The 27,669-nt window shown below is 43.1% G+C and overlaps 1 protein-coding gene across 2 annotated transcripts in view; it reads right to left on the reverse strand.

Moving 5' to 3' along the window:
* The window catches only part of DOCK1 (dedicator of cytokinesis 1), a 221,354-nt gene that overhangs the window by 149,571 nt on the left and 44,114 nt on the right, over nucleotides 1-27,669 (reverse strand). The window contains exons 9-21 of one of the 2 annotated variants that reach the window (XM_072129711.1): nucleotides 22,975-23,056; nucleotides 21,797-21,932; nucleotides 19,686-19,758; nucleotides 15,093-15,235; nucleotides 13,349-13,474; nucleotides 10,815-10,939; nucleotides 9,773-9,871; nucleotides 8,562-8,634; nucleotides 7,844-7,947; nucleotides 6,015-6,198; nucleotides 4,635-4,732; nucleotides 4,373-4,462; nucleotides 3,092-3,192 (exon numbers count right to left, since the gene is read on the reverse strand). In XM_072129711.1, coding sequence (XP_071985812.1) covers nucleotides 3,092-3,192; nucleotides 4,373-4,462; nucleotides 4,635-4,732; nucleotides 6,015-6,198; nucleotides 7,844-7,947; nucleotides 8,562-8,634; nucleotides 9,773-9,871; nucleotides 10,815-10,939; nucleotides 13,349-13,474; nucleotides 15,093-15,235; nucleotides 19,686-19,758; nucleotides 21,797-21,932; nucleotides 22,975-23,056 — 1,434 coding nt within the window. The remainder of the gene's footprint in view (nucleotides 1-3,091; nucleotides 3,193-4,372; nucleotides 4,463-4,634; nucleotides 4,733-6,014; nucleotides 6,199-7,843; nucleotides 7,948-8,561; nucleotides 8,635-9,772; nucleotides 9,872-10,814; nucleotides 10,940-13,348; nucleotides 13,475-15,092; nucleotides 15,236-19,685; nucleotides 19,759-21,796; nucleotides 21,933-22,974; nucleotides 23,057-27,669) is intronic. The other variant, XM_072129712.1, reaches the window with a different exon arrangement.

Here is a 27,669-nt window from a genome sequence, read left to right on the forward strand (position 1 = left end):
GGTGAAATACTGCACAGTCCTGCAACCAATTTGTATTGTTCGAGGGTTAATTAAATTATCTTACTGTAGTTTTTAAGAAGCAACCTGATTTAGCCCTCACTCACTGTACTATGATATTTTTGGGATTCTTAAAGACAGTGGATGGAAGATGATATAAAATCTTGGTATAACACCTTTAGAGGGGTTACACATACATATATGAAAATATAACTAAGACTTTACACTTCCCACGGGCCTTACCTCGGGTCCAGCACAGCATCTCCCATCACTGCTGCTTTCTATTGCTATAGCTCCTGGAGTCGTCTTCAGCAGGTTCGGGCTCTTGATGTGAAATCCCTGCTGAGAGACTCTGTACAGTAACAGAGATGCTGGTGGTGATGGGAGTTGTCGTGCGGTACTGAAGGTAAGCGCTCAGGTAAGGATACCTGCAGAAAACCTGCCAAAACTGAGCCTTGAAAAATCTGTAGACTTCCTTTAGTTTTTCACAGCCAACATACATCAGTCCGGCATCTGTTTTCCACAATCCCTCATTAACCCCTTAAGGACGCAGGGTATTTTTGCTAATTTCTTGCTCTCCATCTTCAAAAATCCATAACTTTTTCATTTTTCCGTGTACAGAGCTGTGTGAGGGCTTATTTTGTGCGTAACAAATTTTACTTTCCCATGATGTTATTTATTATTCCATGCCATGTAGTGGGAAGCCGCAAAAAAATTCCAAATGTGGAAAAATTGAAAAAAACTGCATGTGAGTCATGTTCTTGTGGGCTCAGTTTTTACGACTTTCACTCTGCGCTCCAAATAACACGCCTACTTTATTCTTTGGTTCGGTACAATCGCGGTGATACCAAATTTATATAGGTTTTATTGCGTTTTAATACATTTTCAAAAATTAAACGAATGTGTACAAAAAAGGAAAAAAAATTTTTGCCATCTTCTGACGCTAATAACTTTTTCATACTTTGGCGCATGGAGCTGTGTGAGGTGTCATTTTTTGCGAAATGAGCCGACGTTCTCATTGCTACCATTTTGAGGACTGTGCGACATTTGGATCATTTTTTATTACATTTTTTATGTCATCTAAAAAGGTGTAAAAGTCGCGTTTTGGACATTTGGGCGCCATTTGCCGTTCCGGAGGTCACCGCCGTCAATAACCGTTTTTATATTTTGATAGATCGGGCATTTTGGGACGCGGCGATACCTAATGTGTCTGTGATTTTTACTATTTATTATATTTTATATCAGTTCTAGGGAAAGGGGGGTGATTTGAACTTTTAATATTTTATTATTTTTTTACATTTTTTAAACTTTTTTTTTTCTTTTTTTTTCCACTATTTCTTAGACCATCTAGTGTAAATTAACCCTAGATGGTCTGATTGCTCCTGCCATATACTGCAATACTACTGTATTGCAGTATATGGCATTTCTGCTCACTATACATTACAATGAGCCACAGGCTCATTGTAATGAATATGCAGAAGCCATGTATCCTCGGGTCAAACGAAGACCCGAGGTTACCATGGCAACCGATCGCCGCCCCCCGATGACGTTCGGGGGAGCGGCGATCGGAGGTAAGATGGCGGCGCCCATGCGCCGCCAAATTTAAAGTGCCGCCGGCGACTTTGCCGGCGGCAAAGAAAAGGTTAACACCCGCGATCGGTGCAAGCACCGACCGCGGGTGATAGCGATGGGTCTTTGCTGCGATATGCAGCAAAGCCCATCTCTGTATGAAGAAGGCTCAGCCCGTGAGCCTTCTTCATACACCCTTCATAGCTCCGTGGCGGATATATCCGTCACGGAGCGTGAAGGGGTTAACTATAAAGTGTATGAGCGCTCCATGAATAATGATGCTCAGATTGGTCGCGCAGTCCTCAAAATAATAGGCAGTCATGACCTGGATGTTCATTGTCCTATGCATCTGCCCTAAGTGTTTGTTCTTTTTACACCACACGGTGTAAAAAAAAAAAAAGGACTATCCTTTTAATTGTTAGGTGATATATATGGGCTGAATTAAAAGGATAGTCCATTTTTTTTTTTTACACCGTGTGGTGTAAAAAGAACAAACACTTAGGGCAGATGCATAGGACAATGAACATCCAGGTCATGACTGCCTATTATTTTGAGGCTTTACCTCTTACACACTTCTGAAGACAGGGAAGTTTGCAGCGTGTTGGAGATGGGAGGGGTGAGCGCTCTTCAACCCTTTCACAGGGAGCTGCCCCTCTAGGTCACGGTACAGTGATACATGGGGGCACATTTACTAAGGGTCCGAATCGCGTTTTTCCCACGGGTTTCCCCGAAGTTTTCCGATTTGCCCCAGGATTTTGGCGCACGGGATCGGATTGTGGCGCATCGGCGCCGGCTTTCATGCGACAGAAATTGGGGGGCGTGGACTTCGGAAAAACCAACAGATTCGGAAAAAACACGGAATTTAAGAAAAATTTGTGTTGCAAAAATAGAACTCACATACACCGAGACGGAGAAGGTGAATAACAGCGGACTTCAGCGCAGCAGTGACACCTGGTGGACATCGGGCGCACGCCCTTAGTGAATCCCGGCAGAACCCGAATCAGCGTCGGAGAACGCGGCGCTGGATCGCGACTGAACCGGGTAAGTAAATCTGCCCCATGGTATATTCACTGTACCGTAAATGTGTCTAATGTAATGGCGGCTTTTGTGGCCAATTCACGGACACCAAAAATAGTAGCGTACACTTAAACCGGTGACCCATTTCACGTTTCCCCTATCGTTTCCTGTATTGTAGGACACACCAGTAATGGAGTGAACAGGTAGCAGAACTTTTTCACCATAATTTTGATTAACCGTTTAAGTACTTTGATGCTTGTCTATTGGCAGGCGGAGGTTCCCAGCCAACACAACATTCCTGTACAGAGAGGCAATTAACCTGAATAACAACAAGACGTAAATGAGACGTAAAAAGACTTTTGCATCTATTTGTGTTTTTTTTTTTTTTTTTAATTAGGTCAAAAACTTGTGATAAATTTTTAACCTCCTAGTTGCTCCTTGGGTATTCATGCATCGAGCTCGCACTGTCACAACCAATCTATTAATAGGGGGGTAAGATTAAACATACGTGTAAGCCAAGGTCGCACTGAAGTGCTTCTTTATGTAAGTTTCCAGGACTGGGTTGAAATGCTGAAACTTGCGATCTGCAATCAGACCAATAATGAATACCTGCAACAGAAATAAAAAGTGTCTCTTATCAATAATGCATGTATGTAGGAGGCACATCCTGAGCTGGGGAGCCTTCTGTCACACGCAGCATATGCCTGCAGCACAGGACGTCCATTCTGAGTGAATATCAGAAAATCAGAAGCGCAGCATAACCAGGCAACATGTTCATCACATATTAAACAGAGCAGTCTGCAGAGAATAAGAAAGTTTTGCCTTCTACACAAAGTTGAAGAAAGTTTTGGCATAGTTGAAGAAGTTCCATGCAGATTCGCTATGCCAATCTTGCTTTTCTTTTGGAAGAATTTTAATAAGTTACAGTCATTTATATTTTCAGGAACAAGAAAAAAAAATTCTCCTTATTTTATGTTCTTTTTTTACCTCTTTATCTAATACACCAATTACCATGAACAACATTAAAGATTTTTACAGATTGTTACTGTTGAGACAGTAAATATGTGTATATTAAATATATATACATACACACACGAGGGCAGTTCAATTAATAGCTGTGTTAGAAACGAAGACAACATTTTTTCCAAATTTTTTTTTATTTTTGAACATAGTTCCCTTTTAGAACATTCCAGCCATTTTTTTAACCCCCCCCCCAAAAAAAAACAGGATTTGTCAAACTATCCAAAATACGCCTCCGTATCGGCGATTCCTTCCTCGTTGGAGCTAAAAAAAAAAATTTCCCTCAGGAGCGCCCTCTGTCGTCAAACACAGGAACTTATTGAACCGCCCTTGTGATATATATGTATGTATGTATGTATGTATGTGCCCAACATATTGAATGGGTCTGTGACAAGTGCAATAGTGAATGGGTCTTCAGGTTACATAGTCGACCCATCACTTCTTGCAAGTAGTGCTAACAGGATCCCCATTCTCAAGAACGATTGAGAGCCTTTGATCTGGTGTCCCAGTGATAAAGGCGGCGAGAATTGTCAATAATGTGGCATCCTATTACTACTATAACACACAATATACCCGAAAAATTAATTTGTAGTAACCAGAGTTACAATATTTCATACTAACATTTCCTCACTAGCTCTCACTATACAAGAATAAAACAGATTGCAATTCTGTTCAAGTAGACAAATCAAGACAACAGCTTTCCTGCAGCGAGCGCATCAACAAATGATACCGGGTTCTCCAACGCTGTGTTTCCTTTGATAGAACTTACCAAGGCATCAAAGACTAATATATCAAACGTCTCACTCTCAGAGTTTTCCATTATGATGTTAAACAGCGCGTCCAGAGTATCCTGCAAGAACTGGAGATACAAAACCATAGAATAGTTATACAGGTACAACCTCCACGCAGATGGTGTCCAACAGGCTGCCCCTAGGTGAGGCCTGGCAATAAAGTAAATGTCTTTCTCTACATGTAAATGAGGTCGACTCTAGTGCTCGGAGCATTAAATACTAATTAGATTGGCAATTTACCTTAACAACTTCGCCTCCGTCGACATTCATTAGCTGCCGTAAATTCTGTTGTAGTAGGTTCGTATTTGAGCGCCATTTCAAGAGCCCCAATAAATCAACTAAAAAGTGAAGGAAGACTATTAGACAAGAATATAAATCTAAATGTAGATTCAAAATTACAATAAATTGGAATTAAGGCTTTGGGGGCATTACCAGAGCCCTTCCCTGCTGTAGTAGCTCTTCAGAGGCTGCTACACTGGGGCTTATTTACTAAGGGTCCACAGATCGCATTTCCGCCGGACTTCCCAAAGTTTTCAGGATTTGCGCCGCTGGGACAGGTATTTAGAAGGGGATTGTGTCGCACGCGATCGGATTTTGGCACAGATCATGCCCGATCCGACTGAGCGAGGGATTTAACTTTCAAATTGTGTCGCAAGACCAAACACTTGCATACACCGGGAAGAAGATGGTGAACTACAGCGGACCTGAGCGGGGAAGCGATACATGCAGGATATCGGGCGCACGATCTTAGTGACTCCCCGCACAGCACATTATACACGGACAATGCACTTACATGCACCAGGAAGAAGAAGGTGAACTCCGGGGACCTGAGCGGGGAAGCGACACATGCAGGATATCAGGCGCAGGATCTTAGTGACTCCCCGCACAGCGCATTATACACGGACAATGCACTTACATGCACCAGGAAGAAGGTGAACTCCAGGGACCTGAGCGGGGAAGCGACACATGCAGGATATCGGGCGCAGGATCTTAGTGACTCCCTGCACAGCGCATTATACACGGACAATGCACTTACATGCACCAGGAAGAAGAAGGTGAACTCCGGGGACCTGAGCGGGGAAGCGATACATGCAGGATATCGGGCGCAGGATCTTAGTGACTCCCCGCACAGCACATTATACACGGACAATGCACTTAAATGCACCAGGAAGAAGATGGTGAACTCCAGGGACCTGAGCGGGGAAGTGACACATGCAGGATATCGGGCGCACGATCTTAGTGACTCCCCGCACAGCGCATTATACACGGACAATGCACTTACATGCACCAGGAAGAAGAAGGTGAACTCCAGGGACCTGAGCGGGGAAGCCACACATGCAGGATATCGGGTGCACAATCTTAGTCAATCGCGGCAGATGTGCATTCTGGTCAGACAATGCACATCGGGGAACGCACCAGGGACGGGTAAGTAAATGTGCCCCACTGTCCATCTCTTCCTGCCCTTTGCCCTCTCCCTATGCTTGATGCAAGTGCTCCTTCCTAAATGTATTAGCCTTTGAAGTTACAGCAAGGAGGGGCTCTGGTAACACCTCCAGAGCCCTTCTTACTCCTTAGCATGAGGAAGTGTCCTCAGTACAACTCAATTATTCCTAGTCATACCATTTTGTGTGAGTTTAGTTGAGCAGACAAGAGTGGAGATCTGGAAAGAGTCCTTGCTAATGGTGCAGCTCCCCAGATTCTGCATGCTCTTCCCGGTGGCTGAGTGACCTTTCTCTTCTAATTCAATCTTCGTTGCGGGAAGGCTGAGATAAGTCGCAGAGTCTTCTAGTTTCTTTGCTTCCGCCTTTGATACAGAAAAAAAAAGAGAGAATACAAATATCCATAACTTAGGAGCTGCCAAGTTGTCCTTAGTCATATCAGAAAGAATGGTTGTTCCCATAATCCGGGAACAGCAGGAAACATCTAATTACGATGTTGTCTTTATGAAGCCGTTCACTTACCAGAACACAGGATCGTCTCTACGTAAACAAAACCGCCATACCTCAATCGCCATGAATAAAGTGCTTAATTACAACAATATTTTAATCTACTCACTTGTGATTCATGACTTTGTTCTACCAATCACCTGCAGCCAATTAAATGGGGAAATAATGCGCCATTTATTCTACAAAACACATATTGTGAGGAATGCAATATGTGTAAGACGCAAATCTATTTTTTAATATAAAACTATTCAGGTTATTTATGTTATTAACAGACCCTTTATTAACAACATAATAACACAAACAAGATTTCAGCAGACGCATAATACAAGTCAACAAGCGGAGGAGGGAACATGCATCGGAAACTCCTAATAATACAACAATCAAAGAACAGGGAACCCTTCTGTAAAGCGGTATATATTCTCCTAGCTTTCCCCTGGGTGACAATGGAGGTGGACAATAGACAGAATACTAAAAGAAGTTTCCCAAAGTTTTAATGTGATCCCGATCCACATCAGTGGGGAAATGGGAGCACCGAAAACTGCAGAGCAAAATGCTCAGGTAACTCCAGCAGCATCACAGATCATGAATGGGAGTGAGGGAGAAACCTGATCGCTGTGTTCAGCAATATCAGGTGCTCCTATGGTACTGAATGGAGAGGCAGGAAGCATGCTCAACCTGCAGTTTCTTACCAGAACGGAACCCCCCATACTAATGAACTGTAGGGGGTCTATTCTACTCTTTGCAAGAGCCCCAATAGCCGGACCACCAAATTTTTTACAATGCCACAGCACGCCCATGACAACACTGCATATGCAGTGCTGCAGATAGCAGCTTTTATCTGCTGTTTATAGACAACCACTTTAACTATTGAATGACAGCAGAAGTTCACAAGAATGCATATACCACCATGCATACAATAAGACTGCAGCCCAAAAGAAATTTATATTGATACGAAAACTTGCAGTTTAATCTGGGCCTCAGGCCTCATGCACTAAGTTGTGTGATGTCACCAATAATGGGCATTGTGGACTGTTTGCTCCTTGTGTGTCATCAGCCAATGACAGTAGGGACAGTGACAGTAACAGCCACAAACTCAGACATCAGTAGGTCCTGCTCTATAATTCGCAGGTAACCAGCTCGCTTGCTGTATTATGGAAAACACGCCCATAGACGGACGACCACGATGTGTGCCACCAGCCAAAGGCTTCATTCACACGGCCATTGGGGGACGTATATACGTCGGATATACGTCCCCCGTAGGCCTGCATATGAAGCGGAACGGTGCTGCACGCGTGGCACGGTAGCGTTCCGTAGCCATGCGCCACACTCCTCTATGGAGAGGGGCGGGCAGCGCTCACCCTTCCTCCTCTCCCCGGCGCCGTGTGCCCGCCGTGCTATGGTACAGCAGGAACACGTTAGTGTGAATTACAGCATAAGGCTCTCAATTACTTTATCAATAGAAATCATAATCATCAGCACTTCACAGAAAACCCATTGTGTTACCTTGTAGACTATGAGGTCATGTTCTCCATCTCGTAGCGTTGTTCCGTCGTATCTCATGAGTTTGACAAACGCTACTGCAAAAATCTTCTCAGACTTATCTTTAGCTGTGGAAGGAAGAGAGAGAATTGTGCAATTATGACTGGTAATAACATCATTCCAGACCGGTTGTATTATCAAGTATAAACTCCTTCACTCCAGGAGAAATCTTACTGGCACATGCCTAGTTGCCATGCTGACCCACAGAATCATTACTGCGGCTTATGGTAGTGAAGCCGTCGAGCAGAGACAATGGCCATTACATAATCAAAATCTATGATAGCCTGTAAATCTGTCACTATGGACATGCCGGTCTGTACCACCCTTCCCATACCGCATTGGTGTCCCAGAGAATAGGGTATAACAATCCGATGTGTGGGGTCTGACTGCAAACACAGTCAGCAATCACACCAATTCACCTGTACCCATCAGGAGAATGGACCCTCTACAGCTTATCAGTACAGGGCTCCTTAGATAACTCGGTAAATGAAACTAGAGAAAACCCCATTTAAAATGCACTGGAGCAATTAAATAAAGATTGTAGGGCGGACAACGTTTTTCTTTTATGTGCATGTTAAATCATTTATGTCAGATGATCTGATATTTAATGGTTAATATATGCATTTCCTAAATAATAACTAGTCACACAGATACAAGTATGAACACTGTATGTGCTACTTACATTCCTGGGAAGATCTGTGGCGGAAGGTGAATTTCAAGTGGCTCCGATTCACATCTTCTATGGGGATTGCGACCTTTAACAAATAGATAAGATGAAGTCAAGTCTCAAATAAAATATCAATACATATATAAAGAAACCTCTGGCTGGCGAACCTCAGGGGAGATTAACCAGAAGAGAGATTTCACAAGAAATAGCAGAGAAATGGAATCTATATGTAGCCCTCAGTATGTGCAGCAGGAGCTAAGTGTATGTATGGCATAGTACAAGACGAATATACAATATATTTAGGTTGTATTTAAATCTGTCCCACTAAAAATAAATATATTATCCAACTACTGTATAATATAGATGTAGTGTGGCCATGCTCTTGAGCTCTTGAGACTCTTTAAAGTACATTGTGTATTTGCTGATAACAAATTTACACTTTAAGCCCAGTGTGTTCCCCTTAGAGGGGTATTACAGGACTTGGATACTGCCCTATCCACTGGAGAGGTCAACAGTGTCAGTTCTATGGGAGTCCAACACATGGCCCGTCCACTGAGCAGCTATTTAGTTGAGGGCTGTGGACTATTCTATGAATCACTGGGGCTCATTTACTTACCCGGTCCTGTCACGATCCAGCGGCGCGGTTCTCCGATGAGGATTCGGGACTGCCGGTATTCACCAAGGTCGTGCGCCCCATGTCCACCAGGTGTCGCTGCTGCGCTGAGGTCCGCCGGAGTTCACCAACCTATTCCTGGTGCATGTGTGTGTCAAGCAACACTTTTTTTGTTTAAATAGCGAGATTTTTCCGAATCGGTCGGGTTTTCCAACAGCCACGCCCCATCCCCCCCCCCCCCAGTTTTTCGTCGCGTGAAACCCGGCGCCGATGCGACACAATCTGATCACATGCGCCAAAAACGCAATTCGGCACAAACCGGTAAAATTCTGAAAACACGGCGGAAAACCGTGATTCGGACCCTTAGTAAATGTGCCCCACTGAGCTGTACATTGCATAGTGGCCATTCTTGGTATTGCAAATCTGCCCAATAAACATGGACAATGTTTGTGAAAGGGTTTTCACGCTTGATAAAGAGTCAATGGGAATCGAAACATTGCTTTTTTTATGCCTGGATGAAATGTAAATAAAGACTTTTTGGAATTTAACTCCTTTGGTGCTGTGGCTCCCTCCGTTTACCATGTGAAAGGGTTTTAATCGCTGCATAATTTACCTTCACAGTCTCAAACCATCGAGGCTGCTTCACTTGGTAGTAGATAACGGATTTGTATTCTGACATTGCTTCATCTCCAGCCCCCTGGTAAATCACGTTCTTAAGAGAGAAAAAGAATAAAAGAAGAGGAGAAAAAAAACAAATAAATGTAGGTGTTCTCCGTGCACAGGCACAAGGCTACATAACTCAGCACCAGAAGGCGTATGTGAAGCTGGGTAATAATATAGAAAGGATTTTAACTTGTGATGAAATGACATCTCCGAGTCATAACGCTGCAATATAAACTGGAATTATTAGAGGAAAATATCCTTAGGGCTCGGTTCCCATAGGATGGGTTTGTAGATGATTTTCCCCATCAGGGACAATGAGCAGCGTGTTTGCAAAATGCTCAGAGTAAGACTCTTGCACATGGACGCACTCAGTCTGTGAAAACAGAACCAAGTGCTGGTCAGATCCCATGGACCGAGCATAGTGCACAGTATGGGTGTCCTTGCATCATAGCGACATGTGATGTATGGTGTCTAAGTGACGGTGCTGCAGTATGGACACCACCCATCACATTTTACTATGATGGCAGGATCCCATCCACTGCACTGTGCTCAGTCCTTGGGATCAGACAGAACATGGTCTGGGCACATTTGTGTGTAGCTGGCCTAAAGATTTTTTGGAGCAGAATATCTTTGATAGGTTGGGCTATATTCACATAACCGTGCTAAATCTCTGACGCTTGTTTTATGCCAGATTTGCCTCCAGTTTGTGATTTATTTATTAATGTTAAGGACTATTTCACTTCAATGGCGAATCCAGTCTGATGGAGACCTGTCCGTGTATTGGATCCATGAAACAGTCATGCATCACGGGGAGCATATATTTTCACATCATGGACAATCAGAAGTGTTTGTCCGAGTTCTGCCGCACACAATGCTCAGAGTAAGGAGGGTTTTTTATTATTAATAGAAGTGCATTCATTCACTTCATGGATTATGGGCAGCATAAACCCAAGACAAATGGTCATGTGAATTACCCCCTAACCTTAAATTACCTCCAGCCGCTTTCCATCCTCATCATACACAGACATGGTGACCTCCACATTCTTAGCCGTCGTCTTGTTCCCTCTATCAAAGTCACCCTGAAACAAAGTGACATAGATATCGTTGCGAACGTCACCTGAAGAAGAAATTGAATACATAAATTAGTCTACTAATAAGTCTACTTTAAAGCTAGACATAAGACTAAGTCCATCTTCAGAGTTACCACCATTGCGTTATGTGTGCAAACTCTACACGGCAGCAGATATTGGGAGGATGAGTCCCCTATATGGATGTAGTAGCAGGTCCAGCATATGCATAGTCCCTCCATTCAATCTCTGGTGGTCCCAAAGACCGTGAATGAAGCTGTAGTGCACATGCTCAACCTAACCGCCCCCCCACCCCCTTCCCATTTAGACAGGGGGGGATCCCTGATCTCATGATCAGGAGAGAATGGTACTGGATGGTCAACAATTACAAACTAATTTTTGGGGAAATTTGGAAATGATTGCACAATTATCAATGCTGCATATTACATTGGCTCTGTATAAAAATCAAATAGCTGTAGATTTGCTTTCCCAACAAATAAAACGTAGTAATCTTATAACACAGAGGTCTCAGCTGGCACGTGTGGCTTCATACTATTCTTGAGATCCTGTAGTTTACTTATTTTTACAGTGATTGCCCTCTATACCTTATGCAGTAGTTCTGAATGTCGCGTATTGAGGAACATTTTCCAACTATGTCTTTAGAATTTCCCTTTAAAAACAAGTAAAGCATAAAAAGAGCCTCCAGTTATAACTCCCCAAACCTTGCTGGAGTTTAATGTAACAGCCAGGATGTTCTATTGCTGTGGCGATGCTCATGCATAATTAATAAAAGAACATCGCTGTGCTTTCATGGCTTATAAAACTAGCAAGAAGAAATCCAGGCCAACACAATGCACTTTGCTTCTAGGCTAGGATTTCTTATGAAAGAAAAAGCGAATCACAGCGGCCATCAAGGGGTAAATATTGCAGTTAAAGTTAGATCGCGCTGCGCCATCCATCCGGCGCACGTATTAAAGGGAATGCTCAATCAGGTGAATCTGAGAGACATGTGGATGGAGGGAAATCTATCCAAAAGGTAAGAGAAGGAGGGAGACCAATAGAAAAACTTTGATGAAAGAAACTTCCAAACACTTTTTTCTCCCGCCCCCTCCTGCCCCCCTCATTCTTCTCTGGTTCTATTGTGTGCATCATCTCTTTAATTGGTTCCCCAAGGGTAATACATTTTATAATACATCACATTCTGGGAAAAAACACCCCAAAATACCTGTCTGCAGTTTCTGGTTTGGCCTATATCAGTGATGGCGAACCTTTTAGAGGCCGAGTGCCCAAACTACAACAAAGACCCGCTTATTTATCGCAAAGTGCCAACACAGAAATTTGTGATTTATACTCCCTTCTCTGTCACAGTTTTCATTGATACCAGCACCTGAGGCACCAATAAAGCAGAAAATAGTCCCAGGTACAGCTGCCATTTTAAAATATCTCTGTGCACAGCAAGTCCTGGGCTGTCTGGGACTGCAGGAAGATACCTGGAGTCATCTCTGGTGATGGCCTGAGTGCCCACAGAAAGGGCTCCGAGTGCCACCTCTGGCATCAGTGCCATAGGTTAGCCATCACTGGCCTATATCTTACTTATGACCGTCTCTGTTGGTATAAAGTGGCTCAATGGAGACGTGGTACCGACTACACACACCTGTGAACTGTATTAGGGCTCTCACACACTAATGTGGTTGGTTCGTGAATTACAGACTACGGAGAGGCCTATGTCATGGACCAACCACACTGCTGGAGACGGGATTCCTTGCACATTTTAATATATGAAGCATTGAGTCCCGACTTCACAGTGTAACGACGCTGCTGTTCAGCAGTGAATCTTTATATCCCTATGATGCAAGGAGTCCCAACACCGGCAGTGTGGTTGTTGCAGGATTCACAGGATGAACATGAATAGTATGAAACAGTCTGTAGCATAGTGTGCACTGTCTATAAGGCGTTACTGCTGAGCTCCATAATATCAGCGGGCACCATAAGTCAGATATAAGCCAATAACTCCTCTGCATACAGCGGTTTCAGGGCAATTGCTTAGAGCTTCTGGTTTTGCTTACATCTTTATTATACCAATCCACTACAGCCCAATACAGACCACATCCTATAGTGTATGCTCGCTATCAATGCAACATCACCATAGAGGCCGGCGGTGAAGGGAGATTTCTTCATGCTCCCCAGGTGATTACGGTTATCTTTGTTATCCTAAAAAAAAATTCTTACAAAAGACATGGATGGCGCATTGCTAAGATACATCCAATATGTACAGGGTGCAACCACTGTTACCCTCATCAGCGCATGATAGACAACGCCACCCATTCTTCTACAGCAAAACACATCTTTCTTTTCAGGAAAATCCCTTTAATTCCGTTCTAATTGCTTCCGCATTAAATTAGAAACATTGAAGCATGGTGCCCTTCAGCATTAACCCCAGTATATGCGGCAGCGCGCACCTGGCATGATAATCTCAGGGAATCCCATTTTACGTGCGACGGCTGTAGATCTATCCACGAGATGAGGAAATTCCTTTCGGATCTGATGAATGTCACCAGGCAGCAGCTTCATTGTTACCCACAGACCTGCGGGAATAGGAGGAAATGGTTATTCCTACAGATATGTTTAGCAGATCGATGCGTCATTTCTATTCAATTCAACCTCATAATAGACATGAATTAGGCCGGGGTTGTAGGGAGATGCGGCCATCTTTGTACGCAAAGTAGGAGGCGCGGACAAAATCAAAGAGAAGTCCTGTCCAAAACCATTCTGAATATCATGTAACCTGTTAGAAGGCTATAACAATACGTGCAGTGAGCTGTGGGCTTTTATCACACAAATGTTTTCAGTTTTAACCCCTTCCCGCCATTGAACTTTTGCAGTTTTGCATTTCATTTTTTGCGTGAGGAGTTTCATTGCTACCTTATCATTTGCAAATGTAAATTTTTTTGGTTTAATCAGTTCAAAGGAAATGGGGATGGTTTTGAACTTTTTCTTTACTGTATTTGTAGGCCCCCCTAGGGTAATTTCACCCCAGGGAGTCTGATCGTCCCTGCCGTATACTGCAATACTACTGTTATGCAGAATATGGCGGTTTTGCTGAAGATCCTTAACAGATCTGAAATGACAAGTCCAGGAATCTGGTAAAGACTCCAGGTTGGCATAGTGAAGGATCATCATTTTCTGATGACGTCACGGGGAGTAATGATCCTCGCCAAGATGGTGATTATTGGTGATCGATGGTGTTAGCAGTGAGTCCTTTTCAAACATCCACAATGGTAATGTGACTTACTTGCATGTCACATGTGGTTAGAGTGTTTACTTACGGTGGTTAAAAAAAAAAAGTTCCTGGTCATGGGAGGTCATACAGGTGCACAGTGTGATAACGAGCCATGCATCAGTGTGACGTTACATGACCTGGGATAGGTAACGAGCACCTGTGCACCTGTGTGACATCACACGCCCAGGGATAGATAATGAGCCATGCACCTGTGTGACATCACACGACCAGGGATAGGTAACGAGCCGTGCACCTGTGTGACATCACACGACCAGGGATAGGTAACGAGCCGTGCACCTGTGTGACATCACACGACCAGGGATAGATAACGAGCCGTGCACCTATGTGACATCACGCGACCAGGGATACATAACGAGCCATGCACCTGTGTGACATCACATGACCAGAGACCTTTTTTTTTTATCCACAGGAAGTAAACAATGAAGCTTCCTACAGAATGACAGCAAGCAGAGATCTAGAAAACTGTGAGGAATGGATACAGAAAGAACATTGGAAAATTGTACAACTTTCTAGATTTCATTACATTACATAAACAATATCAATTATTTACTGAAATTGAACAACCCCTTTAAGTCTATTACAACACCAACACTTTCTAGGCAAGGATATCATCTTATTAACCCCGCTAACACGACTAAAATCAGCTTCCTACCTGATAATTTACACATCTGATTATTAGCATTCGGATACAACTCATGAAATTTGCTGTATGAGATATCTTCTCAGAGCCGCTGGATACACTTCCCAGGTAAGACGCCATCATCTCCCCTTCTCCAGGACAACCATTTATTTTAATTAAACTCAGCCCCTTCTCAGCAGTACAGAGATATTTAATTACAGAGCAGCGGAGAGGATTTTCCCAGCCGCGGGTCCCGATCTTAATTTTGCATACAAGTACCTACCTTGACCTTTGTGGTTAACTTCCTTGGCAGCGATCACTTTGTTTATAACAGTCTGAAGAAAATCATTCTCCCCCGCCACCCTGGGTGAAAAACGGGATGATAGGTTGAGCTGCTTGTGTCGGATGACGTCATCCAATGCTAGCCTGGAGCGTGCACATCACGGACACCACCACAGGGAAACATAGGGTCACAGACAACCAGAGGCCACAGAAACAAGGGAATGGATAAGGTCACAGCAGAGATTGCACAAAAAGTTTTGTATTAGTTCACAACGGACACGGAAGAGAAGAGAGATATGGAGAGGTCAGTGAGCAGGTATTTAACGTAGAGGAAAGAAAATCAAGTTTATGACCCTAAATACCTAAGGAGTGTCTGTGAAAGCCCCCACGGGCTAGGTACATGGTAACACTATGAATCTGACCATACACATAACAAGAGCTATTGCAGACTTTACCCAATTCCTTCTGACCATCTTGTACACATGCACACTACTGAGTGTGCATGTAACCAAACAGTAGAATGGAATAACCATCCATATAAAAGGTTACCCCACTGGGTAAGGCTATATGCACACGAATGTATGGGGGATATATATACGCCCCCCATAAATCGCAATGGCCTCACGGCGCCGTATGGGAGCGGTACAGTGCCGTTCCGTAAGACATGTGCCATCTTTCTCCGGAATGCGGCGCCATGCACCATATATTCCTATGGAGAGGGGCGGGGGTGAGCATCGCCGCACTACCGTATGGCAGGCATACACTGTGTGCATGTAGCCTAAGGGTGAAACCGCCATCACAAAGAGTCGACAAGTTCTGCCTTATTTGGGTGACATGTTTTCGATGGTGTATGGCCAGCTTTAAACGCTCATGTGATGATATAGGAATTCTCCAGGAACTTGTCAAAATGAAAAGGATCACAGAGACTGATTGAAAAGGAGCGAGGGGCTTGTAGGAAATCACAGAGACAGACGGAGATATAAACAAGTTATATGTCACTGGATATGGGAGCTGGACGCCATCATTCCTTTTGTCAAAAGGTCGTGCCCCCACAAGAACCTACAGCATCAGCAATAACAAGACACAACCTAACGATAAGAAGAAATGGTAAACGTGCAGCCCCCAGGAGGAATAACAGAGGAACGTCAATAGAGTTATATGAAAAGATGCCCTGGCATAGCCAATACATATTTACTACAAGAAACTATTCAGGAGAGCAGACAATGGTTAAATATCAGATATCATATACAAAAATGGAAACATAATTAAAATTAAAGAGTCAAAAACAGAAATGGGAACCCGGAGCCTCCGTAAGAGGCAATTATGTTACCAATTTTTCACTGCTGGGCCCATGCACAGAAGTACAGACATACAATGTACATTTCATTGATATATAATAGACCAGGAGTTTTCTATAGTTACAGTCTAAAGCAACAAGGATTTCAATCTTACAATGGTCAACTCATGCACAATAAATTACATCTTTACTCCAACGAGGCCGGGAAGTGGAGACGAGCCGCTATGATGTCTCCCATACACTGCAAAGTATAGCAGCATCTGCTCCATAGCCTGTTCTTTCTTTTGGCCGTTATAGAAAAGTAATCACCTATAGGGCGAGCGGCTGCAGCTTTTTCACTTGGCTCCCTCCCCTCTCCATAGACTTCTGTGTAATCTTTATAAGGCATTAGTTTGCTCGTCACGAGCATGTGAGCCAATCCTGTAAATAACTCCTCACACTGAAGGGTTGAAGGGGATTTTTCCTTTCTCTTGATAATTATGAAGATTTTGTGTCTTCTTACGACATAATTAACATAAATGATTGCATCCACAACACGAGATAGGGGCTACCTAATACATGGAGCAGAAATCATGCTGCACTAGAGACGAGGTCTTACTATGTGCTCTCTTCACGCCCTACGACCTCAAGCACACGACCGTTACAAGGGCCGTGACCTGGATGCAAAATTTGCGCTGAGATCGTGGCCCCCATAGAGGTCTGTGGGGCCCGGTCACAGTCGCTTGGCTTTCAATAGGAGGGGAGGGGTGAAGAGCACTGAGTCACACTGAGTAATCTCATCTTTGTGGATGTTGGCAGTAGAGACACAACATTATAACGCAGCTCCTGCAAGGGCTCCAAACAGGTTTTTCGGCCTGCACAGCTTTCTGCTCTCTGCACTCCACAGCCCCTCCCCTCTGCTAGGAGGAAGAGCTGTATCAGGATTTTGGTTGGATACTGACAGCAGTCACTCAGAGCACAGGGGAGGGACTGTGGATCAGTTCTTAGCAAAGAGCAGAAAGCTCTTCAGGCTAAAAGACCAGCAAACCTGGATTAATAGTTCACTTTTCACAGTCCTACCGCTACTTACTACACAGATAAAGTATGGTTACACATAATAAATGGCAGACAGTTCTAAGTATAGGCCCTGTAGTTATTATTAACCAATTGCCTTTTTGGAGAGATTTGGGAAGCTATGATGACACCTCGTGGTGGTGGCTTCTCCTGTAAATTCCCTCTTTACCCCCTCCCAGAATGCTAGTGTGAGCAGGGGAGGTCCTCCGGTAAAAGGGCTAATAAAGCAGAATAATTATTAGTATAATAAGGAGAGCCGAGTGGTGGCTGAGCTCGGGTTATTCTGGTGTCAGACGCAGTCTCCTGCTCCCACACACATATAAAGATAAAGCTCAGCGAGTCATAAATGGTAAATCCCGGTGAAGCAGAGAACGTTATCATCCGCAAGGTCAGAGTGGGCCGAGCCGAGGCGTTCAGTCCTGATTAATGTGGAGCCGTGAATCGCTATTGTTTGTTATATAAGACAATAAAACAGCTGTCATTGTAAATTATTCACCTGGAACCGGCTGTAACAATCCAGAGGATTCACACACAATCTAACTACTAAATGTCAATCTGGGCTAAGACAAAGATAAGGTGTGGGGAGGGGGGATCACATATGTGCAGGCATTTTATGGGGGGAAAGCTGCTATTTACAGGAGACTGAGTACATAACGCTTTGTATCTCGGTCTCCAGGGTCACCGCAAGGAATATGGAATTAATGGCAAAAACTCCTAAAACTAAATGGATAATTTCCCCACAAAAGGTCTATTTTCACACGGTGGATATTGGCACAGATTCTCTGCCATGAATCTTACATACATACATACATACATACATACATGATCACACACTAACATGTAAGGGAACTACAAAATGTTCCACTTTTTCATATCTACAATCACAAAGAAGTTTAAGTGAATTTTCTACAGCAGGACAACAGGAAACACAAGTTATCATAAGTGGTTTCTACTTGGCAATGACAAGTGCTGCCCTGCCTTACATGTCACCTTTTAGTCTTAGCCAAATCTGATAACAAACAAATCTGAAAGTATGTAAGTGAGAGGGAACCAGTCACATTGTGGCTCATTCAGTTGTGGATGAGACTCCATGTATAACCTACTCAGCTCCTCCTGCTCTATAACATGCTGCCTGCAGATAGGACACTATGTACAACCTGCTCAGCTCCTCCTGCTCTATAACATGCTGCCTGCAGATAGGACACTATGTACAATGTGCTCAGCTCCTCCTGCTCTATAACATGCTGCCTGCAGATAGGACACTATGTATAATCTGCTCAGCTCCTCCTGCTCTATAACATGCTGCCTGCTGATAGGACACTATGTATAATCTGCTCAGCTCCTCCTGCTCTATAACATGCTGCCTGCAGATAGGACACTATGTATAACCTACTCAGCTCCTCCTGCTCTATAACATGCTGCCTGCTGATAGGACACTATGTACAATCTGCTCAGCTCCTCCTGCTGTACAACATGCGGCCTGCAGATAGGACACTATGTACAATCTGCTCAGCTCCTCCTGCTGTATAACATGCGGCCTGCAGATAGGACACTATGTACAATCTGCTCAGCTCCTCCTGCTGTATAACATGCTGCCTGCAGATAGGACACTATGTACAACCTGCTCCGCTCCTCCTGCTCTATAACATGCTGCCTGCAGATAGGACACTATGTACAATCTGCTCTATAACATACTGCCTGCAGATAGGACACTATGTACAATCTGCTGAGCTCCTCCTGCTCTATAACATGCTGCCTGCAGATAGGACACTATGTACAATCTACTCAGCTACTCCTGCTCTATAACATGCTGCCTGCAGATAGGACACTATGTACAATCTACTCAGCTACTCCTGCTCTATAACATGCTGCATGCTCATGAGGATATGAAACCCCATCACAGATACATAAAAAAATGGATATCTTAACAGCAGCGCAATTGAGCCCATTATAGTTAGAGGCATCTTCTGAGTTCCCTTGGAAAACATCACGTACACTTATTTTCACTGTCCTGCTACTATTGCAGAGCAGAACAGAACAAAGGAAGCACAGATGTGAATCCAGCCTAATTCTCTTAATTTACAAGTGTCTCATTACCTTGGACTCCTGGAAGCAGAAACCTATGTTTTACCACATACATCTGAATGTAACTCACCGTGTAGAACCACGAAATATTCTGCATGGGAGGAAAACAAGGGCCATAGAAAGAACATTATAATTATAATTCTGTGCAGCGCTACTTACGGCTGGAAAGGTATAAAATGTTGTTTGTCCTCGTCGTCAACTTTTCCAGTAATTATGTCAGTCACATCCATTACTGAAAGCAAAAAAAAGACATAAAATGAGCGGAGTGGATGGCGTCGTGCGAGGGTTTTAATGGAAAGAAAGATTTAAATGGACAAAATGTACATGTCATCCTAAAATCTATATTCAAGCTTTATTTAGCATCTGTCGCCACTCTCCGCGCTAATCACAGCCGGTAACTCGATTGCCATGTGAACTTTCCCAACCTGCGACGCATCCACGGAGGTGCGAGCGCTTCCAATAGCAAGTTTGAATAAAAACGGATATGAACGAGATTTGGTTTGACGTGTGACATCACATTGCCATTTCTGCATTATTTCCTCTAGGAGACGAGCCTCTATTAATAATGGAAATAGGGAAGGCTGCGCCAATTACTTTTACGTCAATAGTGAAATATGCAAGTGCATTTAATTAACCTACAATCTAGGACACACAACGCTTGTCCTGAGGTATTTCCCATCACGTCTCAATAGATGAAACGAAAGCTTGAGATTCAAAGAGCTGTTATAATAATTCTTTATTTCCATAGTGCACACAGATCATGCAGCGCTGCACAGAGTTTGCAAAATCAGTCCCTGCCCCCAATGGGGCTCACAATCCAAAACATACTGGTTGATTAGAGTGTGGGAGGAAACCGGAGGACCCGGAAGAAACCCACGCAAACACCGAGAGAACATGCAAACTCTTTGCAGATGTTGACCTGGGTGGGACTAGAACCCAAGTCCCCAGCGCTGCAAGGCAGAAGTGCTACCCACTCAGCCACCATGCTGCCCTGCTGTATAACACCCATTATAATCAATGGGCGATCTGTGTAAGTAACTAGACTACTCCTAAGTTAACAAAAATAAAGAACACAAACTTACCCCTCTCTTACTCCCCATCGAGGAGGAGGGGGGCAGGGGAACATCTTCATCCAATGAGAGGCGTGCTTAGACACAGGATGTTAAAGAGGTTGTTCACTTTTAACAAATAATTGATAAGGTCTGTGTAGGGAAAAGTTATACAATTTTGCAACATACTTCCTGTATCAATTCCTCATGGTTTTCTAGATCTCTAACTTTTCATTACACAAACCATATCAATTATTTGCGAAAATTGGACAGCCCCTTTAAGTCCCCAGGAAAATGGAAGTGATGCCCCATATCGAAGGAGGAACCCAAACTTCTGGTTGGTTCCAGGCCCAAAACAGGAATCAGGAGTTGAAGTGGGATAAGTATGTGGGGGGGTTTTTTGGGTTACCCTGGCCCTGGTCCCCTGAAAGTTTCCACGCACTGGTCCTTGCACGGGTTCCAAAGTCTATTGAAAACATGTTGCTAGTGCTCACAATAAGACAAAAAGAGCCCCCACCTTCTGTGGTTGTGTGCAGTAAGTAGCAGAACAGAGAAGTGAACTTTCAATCCAAAGCTGCAGTTCCTTCAAGTGCTCTGGGCAGGTCTTTACTATGAACTGTTCCGCAGCTCCTCCCCTCTGCTGAGTGACTGCTGTAAGTAGCCAACCAAAATCCTAATACAGCTCCTACTCCTAACAAAGAGGAGGCAGTGGGGAGCAGCAAAGTGCAGAGGGCAGAAAAGGTGAAAGACCCACCCAGAGCCCTTGCAAGAGTTGCAGAGCTGGATTAGAACTCTATTTTCACAGTCCTGCTGCTACTAATGCACAAAACGGGAAAGTTTACACAACTCAAACGCCAAACACCAGCTGCACCTTTGTATGTTAAAAACTACTCAAAGATTCCCTTTAACAATTTGGCCAGAGTGGCCTTTGCCAAAGGAGGGGAGGAGGTGGGGGTTGATGAATGCAAGGCTACAATCCTGCAGAGAAAGGTTACTTCTGTACCAGCAGGGATTACCACTACACATGGCTATTGTGTGTGAGAAAGGTCACCACGTCAAACTCGTTACACACACTACTACTACTACTGCCCAAGAACAGAGTTAACTCCAATCTCAGTCATTGTAGCAAAACATCAGCTGTTACATCACAATTTATTCACATCAAAACACAGAGAATCCCTCTAAACTGATGATAGAATATTACAGAATAGAAATCATTACCTGCCACACCAAAGGGTCTCCTCAGTCCTGACGTTAGTTTTCGGGTATTGTTGTCTCTCAGCTCCATCCGTCCCACCCTCACTATCTGACACACAAAGCTGATTTTTTCTCTTTTCAGGTCTTTGCTTCCAAGATCCTGCAGGCCAAAAATGAAAGTATTAAACACAAAAAAAAATGGAGACATCTATAAACCTAATGGGACACTCAGCTTCCTCCACAAACCACTCAGATGCTACGGTCAGTACTGACCACATCATCTAGGAGGTAAAGAGCTACAACCATCTCTTGAGCCCCTGCATTATGGAAAATCCTTCCAGCCTATGACATATAAGGCACACAAAAAATTTTCTCAGAAATCAAAGGTGCGCCTTATAATCCGGTGTGCCTTTTATATGAACCTAGACGTCTTAGCAGGCATTTATTATTGATGGTGCGCCTTATAATCTGGTGCGCCTTATAGTCCGAAAAATACTGTACATGGAAGAGATTAAGGAGTTTCAAAATAAATAAAGATTGAAGCCTGAAAGTTACTGACTACTTAAAGGGAACCTGTCATCAGAAATTGACCACTAGCAGTATGTTGTCATGCAGCTTCTAGATGATATTTCTATCATGGTCCATCTTGGTAGCATCATCCAGAAAATCAACTTTGAAGTGAAATATAAATTGGTTTTATGAAGTCAAGGAGGCGGAGAGTTTAACACTGAAGTCAAGCTTTCCCTGCCTTAGAACACCCCCTTCACTGTAATTTATGGTCATGCGTCCAGGGAAATCATTGGTTTGATCTCCAGTGCATGAGGAGGTGTTCAGAGACCAGGAGAGCTTGACTTCAGTGTTATACTCTCCGCCTCCTTGACTTTATAACTTACATCTCATTTTAAAGTTGATTTTTTAGATGATGCCATTGCACTGAGGCATGAGAGAAACATCATCTAGGAGCTGTTCAACTGCCTGACAATATAGTAGTAGTGGTTTATAAGGCCAATTTCTGATGACAGGTTCCCTTTAAAAAAAAGTAAATAAATAAGTTGCACTGAAGTACATAAAATATTTTTTCCTTAGACACAAGTGTAACTAGGGTTACCCGAGGACTTGTAAGAGCCTACGTATATTTCTAAGCAAACAAGCCAGCTCTTCTTTCTGAACATCTTGCTGGAATAACTATAATAACGTCTTACTGTGAAAACAGCTCGGAGATTGTGCAGCCTCTCAATGTCTTTCGGCAGGCCCGAACTCGACCAGCGAACCAAGTAGTTTTCACTGAAAAAGAAGAAAAGTGATGAATTAATAATAATAAAAAAGGAGAAAATTTTTGGTCTCTGTGACAATTGGATTTTTAAAGTGTTGGATTGTCATAAGAATCAGGATTAACACTAAAGCTTCATTACAGACACCTGCGATACCTGTTACAGCTGTTTATTGTAGCCTGGGACTAAATAAAAGTAAATTACCAATTATCAGAGGTCCGTTTGTAACTAGGGGTCGTCTGTAAGTCGGGTGTTCTTAAGTAGGGGACCGCCTGTACTTTATACTGTGGATTCTTTGGCCGTGTCCAGTCCACAAGTGCAGCCCAGTAGAAGGACAGTGAACCAACAGTGACCCAACCTCACTGCTCGCCCCATGGGACCCCTGTCCTGTACACTTATCCTGATTTCAGGACAGGATAGTAGTCCCGAAGGAAGGCAGTGACTCACAATATTGATATGTTATTATTAGGGACTTAAAGTTCTTCCTCATTGTTATTCCCCATCTTGTGAATATAGGATAACAATCGGATTAGTGGGACTCCAAATGCTGGGACCCCCATAGTTCATGAGAACAGGGCTCCTGCCCTCACCAACTGAGTTAAGGGGTCAAGCGTGCACCCTGCCTCTCCATTCATTACAACAAACAGCAATCAAAATTTCCAAGCACAGCCCTGGGGTAGCTCATATACTCAGATGTTGAATGGAAGTGCTGTTGATACCCTAGCGCTCTGCTCAGCAATTCAGAACACTTCCAAAGTATTGAATGGAGCGCTTGAATTAATTAGTGAGAGCAGAACCTTTCTCATGAACACCTACGAGATTGTTACAACCCCTATAATAGGCAATTCTATGTATTCATTATTGACTGATCACCTGCTTCTATTTAATGGTAGTTTCTAGGTATAAAATTTGGTTGTGTGTTAGAAAAATAGGTGAGAAGTTTGCACTGCAAGAAGAGATATTTGGGATTGCTTAGGGAGGTGCAGATATTTATTGTGCAGTCCATGCTTTCCTTATTCTGTACATTTGAAGCTACACAATTATCATTACTTTCTGTACCAATTCCTTACATTTCTGTGATCTCTGCAATTATATAACATCCTTCAGCAGATAAACATCTGCCCCTGTCATGCAACATATACATAGGTGCAAGGATTGTTACAGTACAGGTGATCGTAAAGAACACAGCGCCCCTTGTGCCCATTTCAAGAACTACTAGTAGATATTTAAAGGAAACCTACCATGTGATTTGATGCATTATGAAGAAAACATACCTGGAGAATGGTGTTGCTACACTGATGCAGGATCATATCTTAGTTAATCCCTGACAATTGAACGACAATTATACCATTCAGGACCTTAGAAAAGCTGGGACAGACACAGGAGCTTGGAATTGCAAACCGCTGCTAAGTAAAGCATGACTAGTCAAGCACTAATCAACCTGAGCTGGATGACTCATACACAGCAGCTGGGGGATGGTGCAGCGATTGATTATTCTGTCTGGCAGGGAGAGAAGGTGCAGGAGATGATTATGCAATCGGAGAAACTCTCCTGCTATGCAAAGCACAAAGCAAACACCAGAGCAGATATAGAAGGGGCAGAGCTTCATTATCATAATGTTATATCTGTTTTATCAGCAAAACCCCTCAGCTCAGGGATTAACCAAGATATGATCCTGCATCAGTGTAGCTACAGCATTCACAAGGTAGGTTTGCTTCATACTGCATCAAATGGCAGGGCTCCTTTACCCACTAGTGGCAAAACAATGAAAATGTCAATTACACTACAGCAAGCAGGGATCTTTCAAAAATGAGAAATTGCCATAAAATATAACAAGTAACAACCAATTTCTAATTGATTAATTTGCATTGAACATGGCGGCTGCATCATGACCGAGGTTATACTAGGCCTCAGCAGTCATTTCATGGCGCACAGCTTTATCCCCAAGTTTCATTTTAGTAATGCAAAGAACATGTAAAAATAATTACAATTTTTTTATTTTGTTACGTACTGTAAAATTACATTTTAGATTTCTACTCAAAAATTCAAAAGTGCATTAGATGAGACGGAATCGTTACACTAATGACATTAATTTCGGATGCTCGCTTTAATTACTAGCCTGTGATTGGGATTTATTAACTAGTTATGAACTGTGAAGAAGTTTTCAGGAGTCTTTTCCCTTCATTAATTTTCAATTATATTTGATTAATTTACAAATCTACAGACGGCAAAAAAGATAAAAAATTCTATTTCATTTAATTCCGGCTTTATGGATGTGATGTCCTACAACAAGTTAATCCATTCAGCGTTGTCAAAGTTTATCTACAGGGTTCCTGCCTTTGTTTATCCAGACACAACAATATTTATGTAGTTGTGGTAATGGAGCTCAAAAAATAAAATACGTAAAATGTAAGCCTAGACACAGGTGTGAACTGAGCCTAAGATAGACCAGAGATACTACAGACCTTTAATGTACTCAGGGATCATGGGGGCCTCAGTAGTTAGATCCTCACCAATCATGAGGACTGTGATATCCCCATTCACTGTATATTACACTTCCAGAAATAGCCGTTTACTACTACCAGCTGCTCCATTATTCAGGGGGTACAGCATACCCCATTCTCCTGACCAATCCCTAGAGCAGAGGGACCCGAACCCCCCTTTCCCTGAGCCCTGGAGGAGGGGATTGAATGAACTAGTGGCCGAGTTGGGGCCAGAAAGAGAACAATGTTCAACTTTCTTCCACCAGCCCTACAGATAACGTAATTAAAGCGAACCTGTCACCAGGAATGTCATTTTTAACTGGTGACAAGTTCCAATAGCCGATGCTACAATGAATTTAAAAATGCCGCTGTTAGCATTCCAAATACTGCCAGTACTTTATAAAACTTTATTTCACAGCACCTGGCTCTCTGCCAGCAGCATGTGGTGAGTCCCGGGGAGGAGCTCTGCAGACTGAGTGCTTGTGCCTCAGCCCCCCCTGCGTTCTTCCTCTACTCCACACTATCCTCTTTCCCTGGATGAGCCTGGAGCAGAGGAGACTGACACAGGCTGTAGCTGCCCACCTCCTCTACGGGACTTACCCTGAACTGCTGGCAGGGAGCCATGACATGCAAGACTTTAACTTGATAGGATAGTTTTATTAACTTAAATATTTTTTCTTTATAGAATTAGCAGATTCATCATTTAAAAAAGTGTGAAAAAAAATCATTTTTGTAATTTGATAAATCTTTACCAAATATGTTACATAGACATCAATCCATCACCCTTCTCCAGGTCCAGCTACAGAGGGGGCATGTTCTCCTGTAAAATGTTAGCCCTGTCTCCCTGCAGCTCCTTCTCCATTCTGCCTTCAAATCAAAGGCTGCAGGGGTGAAAACTTCAAAGGACTAGATCTTCTGAACCGTGGGACCTAGAAACACTATAGGTGTTCTGGTGTCAAATTAAAAAAGGAGAATCTTCCCTTTAATATGACATGACAATTTTGTTTCTAGGTGTTACAGAACCGAAAATATAAGTTACACTTTTTACAGCAACTTTACCAGTGGCTCTCAGGCGATTTATCAGGATTAGGTGCAAATTAACCACTTTAATAGAACCAGAACTGTGTTTCTAGGTGCCACAGCTCAGAAGATAAAGCCATTTTAAGAGCGTCACTGTCATGGTGTCTATATACGTCCAATCTGCATAAGGTTTGTGCAATTAGGATGTAAACTCCCTGTATGCAGGGAGCCCAAGGGGTGCTACATAATCAAAATAATAAGGTTCTTCTGTATATGGGGCAAATAAGAAGTGGGTCCATGCTGGAGCCAATTATCTTACAGACACGTCAGTGAGACCAGGGATACATGCCTGAGCTTTTGGGGATCAGACAGACAGATTGAGAGGAAAGAAAATTAAAAGGGAGGAAGAGATTGTTTTGCACATTTTTCCATAATCATTTTATAAAGATAAGTTTTGTAACTTTGTCTACTTTGTGTTTCCAATTCCTCACTATTTTCAAGATTAAGGTCACTGAATAAATGGAAGCATTCTCATGTACAGCTAGAGGGTGAAATCTCATCCTGATCTACTAATACTGACTGTTTGTTACAATGTACAAGTACAGACAATGCTCTGTCTGAGCCAAACACATCAGCAACATAAATGCTCCTGATATTCTAGGTTCCAGGCAGAGAGATCATTAGCTTAGAAAATAACAATGATTGTGATAAAAGTGTTGGAAGTTAAATAACTTGACATTTCCTCCACCGAGATGTACTATTAAACCTTTGCATCTCAAAGAGAACCCGTCACCAGATTTTACCCCAATAATTTACCACCCCCATCAGTTGGGGTATGAAATGCACTTTCTAGAATTTCCTCTTTTATGTGAAATGTTACCCGTTTACCTACAAAAAGAATCTCCAAAGTCATGTGAAAATGAGCAGAGAAGAGCCATATTCGCCGAGGTCAAGGCAAATATAAAACCGAAGATAAAAGGTGTCTGAAGTGACACTCGCCCTGCAGTCTCTAATCTGCAGACTCATTTAAGGTAAAATATGACTCTTCTCAGCTCATTGTCACATGACTTTTGAGGAGATGGGCAAGATTTCACATTCAACAAAGGACATTTCATACCCTACC

This window comes from Engystomops pustulosus, chromosome 11 (assembly GCF_040894005.1).
Source record: "Engystomops pustulosus chromosome 11, aEngPut4.maternal, whole genome shotgun sequence".
NCBI lineage: Eukaryota > Metazoa > Chordata > Amphibia > Anura > Leptodactylidae > Engystomops > Engystomops pustulosus.